The sequence below is a fragment of the Anser brachyrhynchus genome (genome assembly GCF_964034855.1).
Source record: "Anser brachyrhynchus genome assembly, chromosome: 16".
In the NCBI taxonomy this organism is placed as follows: Eukaryota; Metazoa; Chordata; class Aves; order Anseriformes; family Anatidae; genus Anser; species Anser brachyrhynchus.
The window spans coordinates 16,221,219-16,237,658 of record NC_137734.1 but is presented as its reverse complement, the minus strand read 5'-3'; the positions used below and the strand labels follow the sequence as shown (position 1 = coordinate 16,237,658).

Genomic DNA, 16,440 nt, shown 5'->3' with positions numbered 1-16,440 from the left:
ACGCTTCTCCTCTGGTTGGTGTCTGATACCTGGACCAGGAATTTATCCTCAGCACGCTCCAGGAGTCTCCTTGCTTACAGCCTGCTGTGTAGCTTTTCCAGCAGACATCCAGGTGGTTGAAAGGATCATCAGGATGACAGGATTCGTCGGGATGGAGGCCTGTGAGTAGGATGCTTCTTGTAGTTGAAACAAGAAGGCCTCATCAGCAGGCTCCCCTTGATTAGGTGGCCTGTAGCAGACCCCACCCACAAACTGTCCTGTATTGGTCTGCTCCTTAACTTTTACCCACAGGCTCTCGATCTGTCCATGGCTGTTTCTCAGAGACCTCTGTTCACCAGACCTCTGGTGCTGCTGTCGGGCAGGGGGTGTGCGGGCATGGGTGTCCCTGGGCATGCCCCAGGCAGTATGTGGGTACCCCTGTGGCCTGAGCTGGTCCACAGCCGGGTGTCAGAGAGGCAAAGGGAAGGGCCTTTGTTTCCTTGCTGTTGCGATGGGATTTTGGTTCCAGACTCCTTTTCTCTTTATCCCGAAACATCTGCCCTGCAGCACTGGCAGCTTGGGGACCAGTGTAGAAGAGGACAAGAGTGAAAAGATCCCTGGCTCTTTGTCCCTGCCAGCCCCCACTAGCTACTCCTGACTTTTGAACTGTCCTCAGGTCGGGTCTGTCCTTGAAGAGCCTTGTCCCCTTAAGCACGTTTTGTGAGCAGGATAGCACTCAAAATCAAAGGCTTATTTGAGGTTGAAGGAAACCTTGAATCAGGCTTGTAGATAAAACTGCTCCATGCAGGAGAGACTATATCTTCCTCCTGGTTTGTGAATGTCTCCAAAATAATGGTTGGCAGACAGTTTCACCAGGCTGGCATGAGGGGAACTGAGAGCAGTGCCTCTTTGCCCCAGCAGCGTGCTGCTGCAAGACAGGCTTCTCTGGCTGAAGTTGCCTCTGCTGGGATCCAAGGGCTTACTGTGTTGTTGAACTAAAACCTAACCCCAATTTAGCCATGACCCCTTCTAAGAATTGAGATGCATCCCACACTGGTCAGAGGGAGCTGGCAGTCCTTCAGCATCTGAGTCACAGAACAGCATTTTGAATTGCTGCAGGGAATACAAATGTTTGCCTCCTATGTCAGCTGTGATTGCAAGGATGAGAGAGAATGGTGCTGCGGTTCAGCAGGGTCGGTAGAGGCGGTGAAAAGCTAGGGCAGGCGAGTCAGCAAGCCACTGTGTTTGCAGGACCTTATAGCTGGCACGCGTAGGTCAGTGCTTGCTCTAGGGGAAGCATCGCAGCCCTGGGGCTGGTCTCCAGACTGCTTCTACTCTGGGAGGCCTGCAGTGGATTTTGGGGTGAAGGTGAGTGATCTCCATGGGACAGACCAGGCTTTAGCTGGCTTTTCACTAAGCCCAGTCACACCACAGCAGAGTTAGGGATGGTACCACTGCTGGTGTCTTTCTTCTGGCCATAACTCTGCGCTGAAATGCACGGAGGTCTCTGAGACCCTGCCAGAGAACTGTGGCATGCTGCCTGGACCTGTGCTTCCCCATAGGGCTCGTTTGCCTCTCCGTAGAGTTAAAAGCTAAAACCAGGGGAGCTTGTCCATGGGGGCAGCTGTTCTCACTCCAGGCATTGCACGCTGTGCTCTGCCACCACTGTGGCTTCCTCCCCTCCTGGGGTGCCTTCCTGTGGCTTCCAAGCACCCATCTCCTCCTGCGGTGCCTGAGCTGAAGCGCCACTGGGTGTGCAGTGAGGGCCTCCAAGCATCCCTGGAAGGCTGGGGCTGCCCAGTGTCCTTGCAGGGACAAGTGGGGCTTGGTGGGGATTGTCATCCAGGAAACATCCCTTTGTCTGTATTTGGGATTGTTGCAGTTGCTTGCAAGAAGTTGAATAAGGTATCAGGGCTCCATTCACCTCTTCTAACCACTGAGGATGGCCTCTGTGCTGGTCCTGCAACAAGTGTCCCTTGCCTCTGAATGCAGTGATGATGATGTTGCTCCTCAATCATTTTTTTTGGGGTGGTTAACAGATGGCTTTCCAAAAACAAAGACAGCCCAAGACAAAACTGAGCTGATAGTTCTGGCAGCTGGTGTGCAGTGACTGTCGGGACTGGCTCTGTAGTGGTGCTGATGTGCCGTAAGGTGTTGCCACGGAGAGCGTGGCAGCTTTCTGTTCTACCAGGTTTTTGTAAAAGTCACTCTTGCTGTTCTGGCAGCAAGCAGCCGCCTTAGGAAGGGGCTCCACACTGTCCCGCTGTGGCCCACATATGCTGGGTCTTGTAGCTGAGCCCTGTCCTGTCCCCACTGCCCAGCTTGGCCTCCAGCCCACTCTGCCTGTTCTCAATTGCTATTTTGGTGTCTCGTTTCTACTCCAGATCTCCACTGCCTTCCCCGACCTGGGATTTCATGCAGATGTTTGGATGTTTGAGGCTGAAAGGTGTAAAACCTCTGTCCATCTGTCTGCTGGCCCAGCTGCTCGTGCAGTAGGAGGGATGCTGCTGCTCCCACCTTCTGTTCCGCCGTCTCCCTACTCCTGGAGCTGCCCATGCCTTGGCACCAGGGCTGTGTCTCCTTGTCCCCTTCAAGGTGCACGGTGTTGAGCTTGGCGAAAGCCAAGCTCCAGCACTGCTGTGGTCACCGCTGCCTTCCCCTTGGCTGCGGGCTGCACACAGCCAGGGGCTGGGGTGCAGCCAGGCTCCCTCCAGCCCTACTCTCTCTGGCTCCCCACACATCCTCAGGCACGTGGGCCTGTAAGGAGCTCGTCAGGGCACTGCGGGCACGCCATGCCACACCAGCATGGGGGCTGGGGGTGGTAGGGGACCCCATGAAGGTCTGGGTGCTTCTGAGTGCTGGCAGCCTGGCGCGATGCAGCCTGAACCCCCCAGCCGGGAGGCAGTGCAGGCTCATGCCGTGGGGGGCAGTCGCCCAGCAGGGTTCCGCTGCTGGTCAGGTCTCAGGTGCCTTGTGATTCCCGTGGGCCGAGCTGCCTGTGGGTTTTGGAGCGAGAGAAAAGTGTTCCCCTGAAGGCAGGCTGCTGGGGGCTTTACATTCTGCAGAGCCTCAGGCTGCAGCCAGCTGGCCCTTCCCTGGGCGCTCCCCACCAGTGAAGGCGTTTGAGATCCGTGCGTCTCCTCTGTGAAGTTCGGTGTGCCTTAATGCTGGTCCACGTGTCCAGCCCGATGCAGATACCTGCCACGGGGGCGATGGGGGGCAGCTGGCTGGTGCCTGCTCCTGGCCCCTGTCCCCATCCCCGTTGGTGTTTCTGGGCCAGAGGTGTGGGTGCTGCGGGTCCCTCTTAGCCTGGCACCCCAGGGGCTTGAGTGCCTTCCTGCCTCTGGCTGGGTGCATTGCTTCTTGCCAGGGACCGAGGTAAGATAATTTCTTCTCCTGTCTTCCACAGACTTCCCTGAAGAGCTGGTGCAGGGGTGTTTCATGTGCTTAAGGGCTGATCAGGTGGTGGGGGTGTCCCATGGTTATTGCCAGGCCTGCCAAAGGCCTTCTAGCTGCCCTGGGGTGAGCAGGCGTGGGGCAGTGGCACGGTGTTAGGTGGCAGTGCTGCTGCTGCCTCCTTCCTGCTGTGGGCCACGCTGCTAAGGGCTGGGGAGTTTGGCTGAGCTGTTGTTGTGCTGGGGTATGCATGACATGATAAATTAGGTCCTTCCCATCATGTGTCAAGTCCAATCTGAGCCATGGTTATGGTCTCAGGGTCTCTCTCTGTCTGCTCCATCTCTCCCTTTCTGCCTCCTCCTCCTGTTTGTACCTGGCCTTACGGTTTTGGTACAAACAGGATGGTGCTGGCAGAGGATGTACTGCTGACAGGCAGTGTCATCCGAGTCTGTTCAACCCCCCAGAACTATTTGGCACACTCTTCTCATCAAAAGTCTTCAAGCAACCACCCATGCTGGTGATGGTGATGGTGGGGAAATCTTCGCGTTAAAGCCTGTTTCTCTGATATGCTGCCAGCATCCAACTGGCTTACCCTCAGGGCTGCAGCCTGGTCCCTGCCCTTTTGTTTCCCCCTAAGGTGAATGCTCCTGGGGAAGGAGCACGAGGTCCTGATGGTGGAGAGCTGTGAGTGTCACGCAGTGAGCAGTGGGCACTCTGGGGAGCTTGCTCTGGTGGCTGCTGGCAGACAGGGCTGAGCAGGGTTTTCTGCTTCTGCCTTTGCTGCAGTCAGACTCTAGGTGGCCAGACTGTGGGTGGGTGCCTACCCCTGAGAGCTGAGGGCTGCCCGGGGTCTGCTGGCGTATCTCCAGACTTTATCTGCCGTGTTCTTCTCGTCGGGCTCCTGATGGCCTGGAGTGCTCTGTAGTTTTTGTCGGCATTTGTACAAACTGGTGGCTGCTCCCTGAGCACTGCTCTTCCAAGGCTGCTTGGCTGCTGCTGTTGGTGCCTGGCAAGCATTGCCCAGCCCTTGCTGTCAGACTGCCTGCCTGCCCCAGCTGCCTGGACAGCCGCGGACAGCCCCGGCTGCCAGACATAGGAGCAAGAAGGCCAAGCTTCGAGGAGCCACGGCTGAGAGGTGATCACCTCTGGTGTGGAACCTGTCTACTGGGTGCTGCTGTGTGGCCATGCTTCATGGCAGGGCAGGAGCAGAGTGCTGCATTGTTTGGGGGGTGCTGGGTCCACGGGCTGCGATTCTGCAGTCGTGTCCTCCCTGGTCCTCCTGCTGAGCAGCTCTGCTCGTTACACCACTCTTTGCTACATGAGAGCAGCCAGAGGCCTAGCACTGAAAGCTGCCCCTCTCTGAACTGTGCAAGTCGGGTGCTCTCTGCGAGCCCCCAGCCTGCTACAGCGTGGCCCCGCAGCCACTGCTTCCCTGCAAGAGTGAGTGCGGCACAAGGGCAGGGGCAAGTGCCGCCCCCATGCTGCCTGCCCCCCACGGGCTGCTCAGGTCAGGGGTGCTGGGCGCTACCTGGGCTGTCCCACAGCAGCTCTGCCAGCGTGCCCGCTTGTGCTTTGGGGTTTCCTGCCGCTCACTGAAAGCAGGATCCATCCTCTGCTGCGGTGCTGTTAGCGCTGTGCTTTAATGGATACTCAGGCACTCTGTGCTGTTGGGTACCATGGGGGTGCAGTACACATGTGGTGCAGTAACTGGCCCCAGCGTGTGCTCTGTGGTGTTTTTGCTCCCTGGGGGGGCAGGGTGGGACAAGGAGCCGCATGTCCCATAAGCAGAGAGATGCTGGATGTCACGCTCAGCTCTTTGGTGTGGACAGGGCTGATGAAAGAGCTTCTGTTCAGCTTTTGCTGTCAGTACATCTTCGATCTGACTGCTGAACTAGTGCAAGTGGGGTACTTGGATATCACATTTCAAAGGTAGCATGGTATTTTGTGCCCTACAACCTGTTAAAGAGACCTGGGTGATGCCCAGAAAGCCGCATTGACTCAGAATGAAACTGTACAGCAGGCCCAGCTCCTTGATGAAAACCCCGCGTAGGAGCTGAGTGGCGGAGCTCCTTCCCTGCTGCTGTGTGTATGGGAAGGACGCCGGAATGCTTGCAGCCTGTCCTCCGGTACTTGGCCTGGGATGAGTCAGATGTTTGCAGGTGAGAGAGGCTGAGCACCGGGAGGGAGGCGGACAGGGCTGGCATAATCTTCCCTATGGGGTCTGCGCAGTGCCGAGGGCTGCAGTGCGGGTGCAGAGCTCCTGGTGAGGTGGGAGCCCAGCCTGGGGGAGCCTGAGCGCTGCAGGGGGGAGCAGGGAGGTCCCCGGCTGGCAGGGCAGGAAGAGGCAGCCCAGTTCCCAGCTCCGCTGCGGCTGCAGTACGCATCAATCAATGCGCGGGGGTGTTGGAGTTGAGGAAGCGCCTGCTCTGCAGAAAGCGCTGCCTTGTGCACGGCATCAGCCCGGCGGAGAGGAGCTGTGCTGGCAGCATGGGGACCGGGAGCTTGCGCCAAGGTAGGAACTGCCCCGCTATGCAGAAGGCAACCGTGCAGGATGCTCTGTGGCACTGCGGGCTGCCCAGGGCCGTCTGGACCTGGCTGCTTCCCTGCAGGCAGCTGCAGCATCTGGGCTTTCAGCAGCAGCGCCTGCCCAGCAGAGCAGCAGCCTGGGTGTGCTGTGGCTCCTAGAGACCGGGCAGGGGGTGAGGGGGCGGGCAGTTTTCCAGCTGGGGAGCAGAGTGCGGCCGTGCAGGTCTCCGTCCCATCCAGCCCTGCAGGAGGAGGAGTGGTGTTCGCTCTCCAGGAGCTGGGAGCACCCCATGTTCCTGACCTCCTCCCCTTCTGTCACCAGGGCAGCTGGTAGGATTTTTTGGCCTTGTTGCAAGGCCTGTGGCAGAGCTGCGTGTGAGAGGGCTCGCTGCCTGCAAACAGGGTGCTCTGGGCTGCTCCCACAGTGCAGGGGGCTAGCCATGCACAGGTGCGGCCGGTCTGGGGTTTGTGAGCCTCCCAGCTGCCTGCAGGACCAGGCTGGGTGCCAGCTTGGTGCCAGGTGCTGGACTTGGGTGCTGTGTAGTGCCAGGGCTTTGGGGATCTGTGTCCTCCTTCTGCTTTTACCTGTCCCTCGAGGATACCCAGCCTCCCTGCTGGGATGGCTGGGCACACGTTCCCTTGGGCTCTTCTCTGTTTTTTCCAGGATGACTGGAAGGCACTGCCTGCGCTCCTTACCACACCTGAGGCCTGCCAGTATACCTGCATGGCTGCTGGGGGCCTGGCAAGCTCTTCAGCCCCTCTGAGGGCTGGAGTCAGCTCTGGAAAGCTGCTGCCTGTGTCTGAGCGGTCGGTGAGGTAGCTGGGCCCCCACGTGTGGAGTCGCGAGGCTGCCACCTCCCCCGTGGCGCTCCCCACAGCGGTGCTGTTTTGCTGGGAGCACCCCATCTCCAGCAGTCCCTGGGGCCGCGGTCTGTCCTGGGGCCAGGGTCTGTCCTGCGGCGTGGCAGCAGGTTTTGCTGCCCGGAGCAGCCCTGTGGGGCCCTTGGCAGCTGCTGTATGCAGTGGTGAGGGAGAAGGGCACCGCCTGGTTGTTGTCCAGCTCCGGGCACCCTGGTTACTCTGAGGTTTGGGATGTGTGTGCAGGCATTACATCCTGCACAGGGGGCTTTGCAGGAATACACGTGTGATGCTTCAGAAACAGAAACCTCCATCCCCAGCTTCTGCATAGGCAGCATCCTCAGGGGAGAGAAAGGAGAGGATGGCTAAGCCTGGGAGCAAAGAGGGATGCTCAGCCTGTAAAGCTAACCCAGCAGCACAGAGTGAATGGGAAGGTGGAAGCGGAAAGCAGGCTCAGGCAAAACCCTGTTTGTTTGGAGGCAGCAGGGAAGGGGAAGAAGCTCTGGGAGGGAAGCGCTGCGGAGGCTCAAGCTGTGATGTGCTGGGGAAGTGTGGGGGCAGAGCTTCTGGGAAATCCATGAATCCACACACCAGCTTGAAGGGGGGTGAGGAGGGAAACACCGAGAAAAAGAGAAGAGGGAGGAGTTTATGGGAGATCGTAAGCACTGCAGGCAGGTCCACCTGTGATCCCATTAAGGCTTTTTTGCCATTCTGGTGTGCCTGTCTCTGCAGCTCGGAGCTCTGACCAGCTCCAGCTGTGTGACCTCAAGTTCGCCATGCTGTGAATATCCTCCAGCTGATTTTGTATCAAGTTTCAGCATTAGTTCGATGGCTGTTTCCAAAAATCAGGTTTGGGGAAACCAGCTGCGTGTGGCATGCAGTCCTGTGGCCTGCAGGTGCGGAGGAGTCCTCCAGCAAGCGCCATGTCCCTGCTGCCAGCCACGGGGTTGGGAGGGTGGGCAGAGGAAGGGGCTGGGAGGATGGCGCCCACCCCCTCCTGCCCATCCTGCCTTGACTGCTGCTGGCCTTGGCACAAGAGCTGGGGAGCAGGGGGGCAGCAGGGGTGTCTGGAGCAAGGCGTGGGTGGGCAGAGCCTGCGATGGGCTGGGACGGGGCAGAAGGGGGGTGCTGGGAGTAAACGGCAGCTGGGCTGTGTGAGAAGGGCAGGGGCGAGGTGCTGGGTTGGGGGTGTAGGCAGAGGGCAGGGACTGGTGCTCTGGGGCAACACGTCCCTGCGCTGGAGTGGGATCTGCAGTCCCAGCAGTGCTCAGCATCAGCAGAGCGTGGTGGAAGCCACTGGCAAAGTCACTACTGAGTGCCAGCCTGCGCCATGGCACGCCACCGGCCTTGGTGATGCTCTGGCCTCGGTCTCAGCAGTGCAGCAGCGGCCTCGTGAAGTCAGAACCTGCCTGCAGCTGGCTCCAGGGGTGCTGTGGTTTTGTCAGCAGAACCGGAAGGGAATAGTGAGTTAATCTCGCCTGTGCAGATTGGCTTTGAAATGGAAATGGTGAGGCTGCCAGGTGGTGGGACAGGAGTGCTGAGGAGGTGCAGGGTGGCAGCCTCTGGCACAGGCGGCTCAGCTCACACACCAGAGGGGCTGTGCTGGGCACGGTTTTGCTCCACGGTGATGCATGAAGAGTGACGCCAGGAGCCAGGGACAGCGACAGGACAGCATGGGCAGGCTGCTTACCCTGGAGGTTTGGGTCCTGTCCTGCTCCTGCTGTAGGCAATGTTTAGGAAAAAAAAAAAAAATGAACTGTTTGGGACAGCATTTTCACTGGTCTCAAACAGCTTAGCTGCACTTGTGATCCAAACCCCTCCTGTCAGTTTGTGGTGCCAAATGCATGTTAGGTCATAGCAAGCTGCCAAAAGGATGGTTTATGTCCTTTTCCTATTGCACCCATGGCTCTCCACATCAGGGGTTTCCTGTGCAGAGGTGCTGAACTTTTTTTCTGCAAGGGGAGGTGGCAGGAGCAGAGTTTTGTGTCTGAAAAGCAGTGTGAGACGGCAAGCACTGCACAACCAGCTTCTTGCTGTCTGGAAGTGTGTTTTCCATCTTTGAAGCTCAGATAATTCCTGCTTAAGTCACATAGATGCTCTGGTAATAAACATCCTCAGGTTTTGGAGCTCTTGAGTGATGCAGCAAAATCCTTGGGGAAAATGAGCTGACCAGGCTCCCCGGGGGGAAGAAGGGGCTGGAACTGCTTGTTAACAATGAGCTGGGAGTGTGGGCCATGTTTGTCTGTATGGAGGATGGCTGGGAGACATGATGCTGTGGTGGGAAGCCAGTCTGTGTCCCCGAGCACTGTGGGGACGGTCAGTGCACTGGTGTTCCTGCCTTCCTCGGGAGCCTTCTCCTGTGGCTGGCCCTCCAGCAGCCATGGGCCATGCTGTTTGATGGAGCGCTGGCGGTGCTGGAGGGTGGCAGCATCCTGCACGGGGACAGGAAGGAGCAGGGCTGAGGCTGACCCCAGTGCCCAGCCAGCCTTGAGCATCCCTGGTCCCCTGGCGCCTGCTTCTGCCTTCCCCGTGCCCCTTTTGCCTTGGGGTGACCCTGGGGATGTGTTCAGCTGGGCTGGTGAAACAGGGCACAGCCTGGGCTGCAGAGGAGATGGGGTCTCAACTTGGGCCCTGGCTGCTGCTGGGGCTGCCCAAGAAAAGCTCCAGAAAGCTCGTTAGTTATGAACTTGCCAGCCGTGATGCCCTTCCAAGTGACAGCTCAGCCTTTTACTCCCTAGCAGCGCTGAGCTGCAGCTGATGCAGTGAGCCCACAGCTTTTGCAGTGTGCAGCTGGTTCTGAGCCCTGACCTGAGAGCACCGAGGGGCGCCACGTGGCCTCCTGGGCGCTCACGGGGATGGGCTGGATGGGCCCTTGCCATGCCCCTGCTGGGTGTTGGTGCTTGGATTGCTCTGCACCCATGCTAAGCCTTAGCTTCCTGCTGTGGCCCAGGGATGCAGGTGCTGGTGCTGCCAAGGAGCCGGGTGGCACCTGAATCCAGGAGGGGGAACGGCCGGTGGGGGTGAGCTGTGCTGGGACTGGTGAGAAGGGACCAAGGTGGGGTGGCAGAGGGCAGGAGAAGGCAGGGTAGGATGTGAGTGAGGAGATGAAAGGTCTTTGGGGCCACGTCAGGCCCCTTCCTTAGGGCTCGGTGCTTCTTCTGGCAACATTACCCGTTGGCTCAGCCACCCTGAAGCTTCTGCATCGTGCTCTCACCTGCTGCAGCAGGTCCCCGTACCTTACAGCCCAAAGTGCGGGGCCCCTGGTGCTCATTCTCCAGGTGGGCACCGCATGCACTCATGCAGGTGTGCGATGAGAGTGGCGATGAAGCCCCAGCCTGCCACCTTTGGGTGAAACCAATCCAGTCATAGCTGAGGTGTTTCCGTGGGGATCGACACGTTGGAGTGGGGACACACATACTTCATTTGTAAGAAAGTTTAGAAACTTTAAGTGAAAAATTTAGGGTGGTTTTGGCCCAAAGTGACTATTGCTATTTAGAGATTCCACGTTAATTTAAAAAATCACACATCAAGAAGTGTTCTGAAGTGTTTCACGCACCCATTTGAAGTGGGAGCATGTAACTTTTATCTGAAGTTGAAAAGCAGCAGCCCTCCATCCCATTTCCTCCATGGAAAAAATAAACCAGTGGTGACCTTCAGAATATTCTCATGCCCTTAGCTGAGTGCTCGGGGTTGTCAGGCGAGCGGGTGTTTCTCAGGAGGCAGAGGCAGGTCGTCCTGCCTGTCCCTGGCCGTGTACACGTGGGGCTGGCCACTCCATGCCTCTTGGGACAGGGGCAAGGGAGAAATTCTAGCTCTTTTGGTGTCAACTGAGTCTTTCTGCGGTGACCTCAGGCATTGCCAGCTGTGCCACACGCCGCCGGGACTGGGGCTGGGCTGCCACAGCTGCTGGCTGGGCAAGCATGCTTCTCCTTTTTTGCCTCTCCCCTACCGCCCAGGGAAGCCAGGTGTAGCAGTACTTCGGGATGAAGTTTCACAGCTCCCCTCTCTGCTGAGGACACCTGAAAGATGCAATGTGAGACGCTGTGGGGGTTTCTCGCTGAGGGCTAGCTGAACTCCACCATGCCGTGCTCTCGTTCCCCCTCCTCAAAAGAACAGGGGGGAGAAAATATGATGGGAAAAAAAAAAGGCTCAAGGGTTGAGATAGGCACGGTTAAAAGGAAAAGAATAAAAACCAGTAAAGGCCACAAGGAAGCAAAGAGAGAGAACAATTATCCTCCACTTCCCATCAGCAAGTGATGTGCAGCCGCGCCCTGGGGAGCAGGGCCTCAGCACGCGTAGCGGAGGCTCGGGAGGACAGACGCTTTCGTAAGGAGAGCCCCCCCTTCTCCTTCCCCTGCCCCAGCTCTCGGTGCCGGGCCCGTTACCGCACGGTGCGGAACGTGCCTTGGGTGGGTCCCGGCCAGCTGCCCTGGCCACGACCCCTGCCCAGCACTTGCCCACCCCCGGCCTGCTGGCGGTGGGGGCTGGAGGCAGCCCCGATGCTGTGCCCGCACGGGGCAAAACGCCGGTGCTGTGTCAGTGCTGTCCTGCCTATGGGCTGCCGTGGGGAAAGGGAACTCCGTCCCAGGCAGATGCAGCAGTCTTTTTCCTGCTGTCATAGCTGGTGGTCCTGACCTTGGCTCTTGCTCTCATATCTGCCAGAACATTTGGGTAGTCAGAGGTGACAGCGGTGGGATGCAGTGTCACCAAGCAAATTCCCTAGCCCCTGGGCAGGCTTGGAGCCATGTTGCGAGCTCATCCCTGCGTTAGCACAGGCAAGTACTGCTAGGGTATGAGCAGCCCAAGTGGCAGAAGGGTGATCGGTACAAATGGTGCTCGACGTCCTGTGGGAGCTGGAGCCATCCCCAGGAGCTCCCGCCAGCCCCATGGCTGCCCGCACCCGCCCTGCAGCCTCAAGCCACGTGCTCAGACTGCCTGTGCAGGAGGTGAGCATAGGGGCTGCCTCATCTACTGCTACTGTGCCTTGTGCTGCCCTGGTGAGGGCTTGTCAGGGGCATTGGCAGAAGCCAAAAGTGGGGCTCTGTGCCTCGGTGTCTCCACTTCATACTCTGAACAGCGAGGCCTGGCTGGAGGTGCCCATGCCAGCAGGTATACTCTCTTAGTTTCCGCTTTCCTGCATTTAGTACAGCTTTTCTGGGGGAAGGAGATAGTGTGCTGCAAGCATAATGTGCATAAAGGGCAACGTAAAGGGCACCATTTCAAAAATATGTTACTCAGCACCCCAGTGAGGGACAGTAAGCACTGAAGTTGCCTTCCCCCTGTGTTCCTGGCCCTAGTTTTGTTTTTGCATCTTGCACAGGATGGACAGCTGGAGCTGGAGGCAGTTTTTGTCCCGCCTACCGTGCAGGGTTCAGCCTTGCTGGCTGTGGGAACCCAGCGTGCTGGGCTAGTGGGAATACAGAGGGGAGAAAACAGCCATCCCGGATGCAGTATGTAGAGTTGACCGTGATTGCAAATTCCTGTGTTAATGCAGCATTTTAACCTGACTCAAAGCCTGATTTTTTCTTCCCAGAATAAAATCTTTCATTGGTTTTATATATATATATTCCGTGTATAAATATTTATACATATTTATGTAGGAGATATATATACATACATTCTGCTGCAGTTACCAAAGGCCCTAGAGCAGGGATACAGCCCCAGCTCTGTGAGTACAGTGCTGGGGAGGGAGCCTGGCGTTCTGCCTGCCCCCATGCACCCTGCCTGCCCTGCTGCACCCAGCTCCCCAGCCGGCTGCAGCTGCCATTGGGTTGAGGTGCTGCCATCCCTCTCCATGCCCCAGCCTCAGGCTGCCGCAGGGTTGGAGGCTGAGCTCTTTCTCATCCGTGGCTGGCAGGGCAGAATGCACATAGCAGTCTGCGCTGGGGCAGCTCGATGCTAGGGACTTTGGGTCCACATGGGAGCAGGGAGCAGGGCTGCTGGTGTGGGGCTGGGCTGCTGGTGTGACGCTTTCTGTCTCTCTGTCTTAGTGCCAGGGCAGGGTGACGAGCAGCCATGACAACAGAGACAGGTCCTGATTCGGAGGTGAAGAACGCGCAGGAGGAGGCCTCGCAGCAGCAGCTGGAGGCAGCCACCCACGGCCCCACTGCCGTGGCTGCCAGCCGGGAAGCTGAGGCCAACGAGAAGCCTGGGGCGCAGCCCGACACCCGAAACATGGAGCCGGTGAGTAGGCAAGGGACAGGAGCTGTGGCCCAGGTGGGACGGCAAGGGAAAGACTGTGGGTCTGGACGCCCATCAGGCCTTCAGCCATTGCCAGCAGCTCCTGGCATCAGACCCATACTTTGGAGCAGGGCAGGGCCTGGCACTCAGCTCGTCCAGCCCCCAAGCCTGCTGCCGCAGAGAGTAGGTGGCCCCAGCTGCTCTGTGACAGACCCTACATATGTAAGCACTGCTTTCTGCAGGGCCGTTTGCTGTGCTGTGGCTTTGCAGCCTCTTGACTTCTCTGGGGGTCAGGTGTGCCCCCTGGCACAGGGCAGAGGCCCTGCCTACTGGGCGTGGGGTTGGCACAGCCACTTTTCCCAAGCTCTGCGCTGCGGTTCCCTTCCTGAGCAAGGCAGCCTGGGCATGTATGTGTGGGAGCCCTACACGCCTGGTGCAGTGCATGGGCTCTGCTGGCTGCCTCACAGCTGCCTGCACCAGCCTGTGCAGAGCAGTAGTGCCTGTGCACAGGAAAAAAAAAAAAAGGTCCAAAGTGCTGATAGTGGCTAGAAATGGCACTGGTGCTTCATGCAGTTCTGGGGCAGGAGAAGGAAGCAGGTGGCCAAGTGTCCCAGCAGCTGAGCTGCCCCAGCAGGGCTGGGAGCAATTGCAGTTCCCTAAGAGCTGCCACCAGGCAGGGGAGCCCCAGCTCCATGCTGCTGCCAGTGCTTCCAGCAGCCACGGAGCTGCCTCAGCCCTGCCTGCTGCAGGAGGCAGCCAGATAGGGAGGTCTCAGCTGCTGGACCAACAACAGGCCCACAGGTGTTCTTTTTGCAGTCTCTCTTCCAACCGTGACGGTGGCAACGGTTGGGGGTGGGGGCTCAGGGGTGAGCTCCTAGCTTTGGGATCCTGTATTGCTAAGGGGCAGAGGCAGTGCTGGCCTCCTCTGCTGGCCTTGCAAGGGCTCCCATCCTGGCAGCAGTGCCAAGTAACTCTGTGCATCTCTCACCCTCCAGGGCACAGACATGGAGGAAAAGGACTACAGCGAGACCGATGGGCTCTCTGATAAAACAACGCCTAGCAAGACCCAGAAGTCGCCCCAGAAAATTAACAAGAAAATCAAGAGTGCCCTCTGCAGAGTGACCCTGCTTGATGCCTCTGAGTATGAGTGCGAAGTGGAGGTGAGTCAGAGGAGCGCACCGGAGCTGAGCAGGGGACATGTCTCAGCCTAGGAACCCTGCCCAGCCCACAGCTGGCCTCCAGCAAGTCCTTATGTCAGGGCTGTTCCAAGGACAGCTTTGGAGTGCTTGTCATACAGACAAAATGATCCACAGAAATGACCGTTTAAGTTGGAATTTCAAAACAAACAAAAAAATCTTAGCAGGAAATTTCAGCTTTTAGAGTCCAAATTTGTTAGCTACTCGCTATGGAAAACAGTGTGTAGAAAGCAGAAGCTTAATAGATGGAGATAAAGCTCTGCATGAAAATATGTGCATGACACATATGTATGCCAGCGTTTCTGTTGACACCTCAAGAGCACAGCGTGTTTGCTGTCCCACGTGCCAAGGCAGAGGATGTGTGTGCATGTGTTTGTGCAAAGAGGCCAACATGTGCAGATACACATGGCTCCCCGAGATGGGTTTTCATGTGTGCACACAGACCCACATGGGTTTTGGCAGCATTACAAACTGCACCTCACCCCATTCTCCCTGTTTTCATCCCTTGTGTCCTTCCCCATAAAACTGGCAGGCCAGGGACCATCTGGGACGTGTGCTGAAGCCTGGCAGCAGTGCGTGTGTGTGAGTAAATAAAGGTGATACACATGCATGTCCTTGTCGATGCACCCTCATGTGCGTTGGCAGAGCAGCGGGCCTGGGCACCCTGCTGTGGGTGTGTGGGCTGCTCACTATTTGTGCAGTGTTGCAAGCGTGCAATGAGAGTGTGGGCGAGCGTGTGCTTCCCTGGTAGTGGCTGTTGCTGCAGGAAGGGACAGAAGGGACTGGCGCCCGCCAGTGGCCACCTTTACGCTGGGATATGCTGCAGGCCTGCTTCAGCTGCTGTCAGCACAGGGTTAGGAGACACCTAGAATTAAATCAAGCCCAGAGTTTGGGCTGGGGTGGGGGCTCTGTGAACCCACTATGGGGAAGAGGCAGCTCGGAGAAGGGTTGTGGGCCGGGCGTGCCCATTTCTGCACTTGCTTCTGTCTCCTGCCTGCATTCAAGGAGGTAGCATGTCTCTGACCTGCAGCATCTTCCTGGTCAGAGGGACATTTCTGAGAAACTTTGCTTAAAAATGCAGAAGTTGAAACTGTTCAGAAGCAGAGATCCTGGAGCCTTTGTCAGGGAGACCTTTGCACTTGCTGCTGGTGAGTGGGTGGAGGGGTTTTTGTTCTCAGCAGGGTGGCAACAGCTCAGGCTGCGCACAGCAGACCTGCATCTGTATGCAGGTCCTGGCTCCACGAGGTCTCGGCTGCGCAGGATTAATGAACATAAGGAACGCTCCTGCTCTCTGTGGCTGCACAGGAATAGTGAATGCCCCAAGGCAGCTGGCGGGGGAGGTCTGGCCTCTGGGTTCCAGCACCAGCAGTGGTGCCTTTGATCTCTGTGCTCCAGCAGCCCTTACTGTCACTTTAGTGGTAAAGTCTGTCACAGAGAGCTTTGGTGGCTGTGGAAAGATGGATTGTCATGAAGATGAAAGTCTCTCCCAACAATATAACCAGAGCCGAGTGCTCCTGTGACTGCAGTGGGCTCATGGGGCAAAGGAGTGACTTCGGTCAGCCCTGAAGCAGCATGTGGTGGTGTCATCCTTCCCCAGATCCCCATTCTCATTTGCCAAGCAAAACCTGCATGCAAAGACAAATCTGGGATGTACAATGGCTGGCTGCTTTGTTAGCAGAACAATGATTCTCAACAAGCTTAGGAAAAGCAGAGCATTACAGTCCCAGCCCCCCCTAGGCTTTGTTTCTAGTCTGGTTTTGTTCCCAGTGCTTGATGTTGGCAGTGAGCTGGGGCATGCAGGGCTTTATTCACAGTGAGGTCAAGTTCTCTGTTGTTGCAGTGCAGAGGACAGGGTTGACTCAGCAAACACGGAGCTTCTGCTGTCTAAAAATGTAATTTGGGGTGTAGGGGAGAGGAGGAGGAATTGTTTAGCGCAGAAAGGCTTGTGCTGAATTTCTTCTTTCTCTCTGTTGGGCCCCATGGAAATAGTTTTGCCTTGTCTGCACGCAGAGGATGTTAATGCTTAATTCTGTAAAAATCAGAAAGGGAAATCAAACCATTTGGTGTTACACCCTTCCATGTGCTGTGTGCTGAACCCCTGCCATGGAAATCTGGGTTAGCGGGAAGGGGAAGATATAGAAAGGGTATGGCAGGAAATGCTGGGGTCTGGAGGAGATCTGGATGTCAGGAGGAGCTCAGGGCTGGGGTCTGGCAGCAGTGAGACATTGTAGTTGTGCTGGTTTCTGTGTGAGTGGCTCCAGTGCTGTAGCGCTTGGTAGAGGTACTCAAAGAAATGGGTACCTCA

General features: G+C 57.3%; 1 protein-coding gene across 19 annotated transcripts in view; it reads left to right on the top strand.

Annotated features, from left to right (window-relative positions):
* The window catches only part of EPB41L1 (erythrocyte membrane protein band 4.1 like 1), an 80,319-nt gene that overhangs the window by 28,914 nt on the left and 34,965 nt on the right, over positions 1-16,440 (top strand). For 18 of the 19 annotated variants that reach the window (XM_080558850.1, XM_080558857.1, XM_080558854.1 and 15 more), the window contains 2 exons: positions 12,750-12,942; positions 13,935-14,099. In XM_080558850.1, the coding sequence (XP_080414976.1) occupies positions 12,775-12,942; positions 13,935-14,099 (333 nt within the window). In that variant the 5' untranslated portion in view covers positions 12,750-12,774. Of the gene's footprint in view, positions 1-4,040; positions 5,888-12,749; positions 12,943-13,934; positions 14,100-16,440 lie in introns of those variants that run through there. The other variant, XM_080558851.1, reaches the window with a different exon arrangement.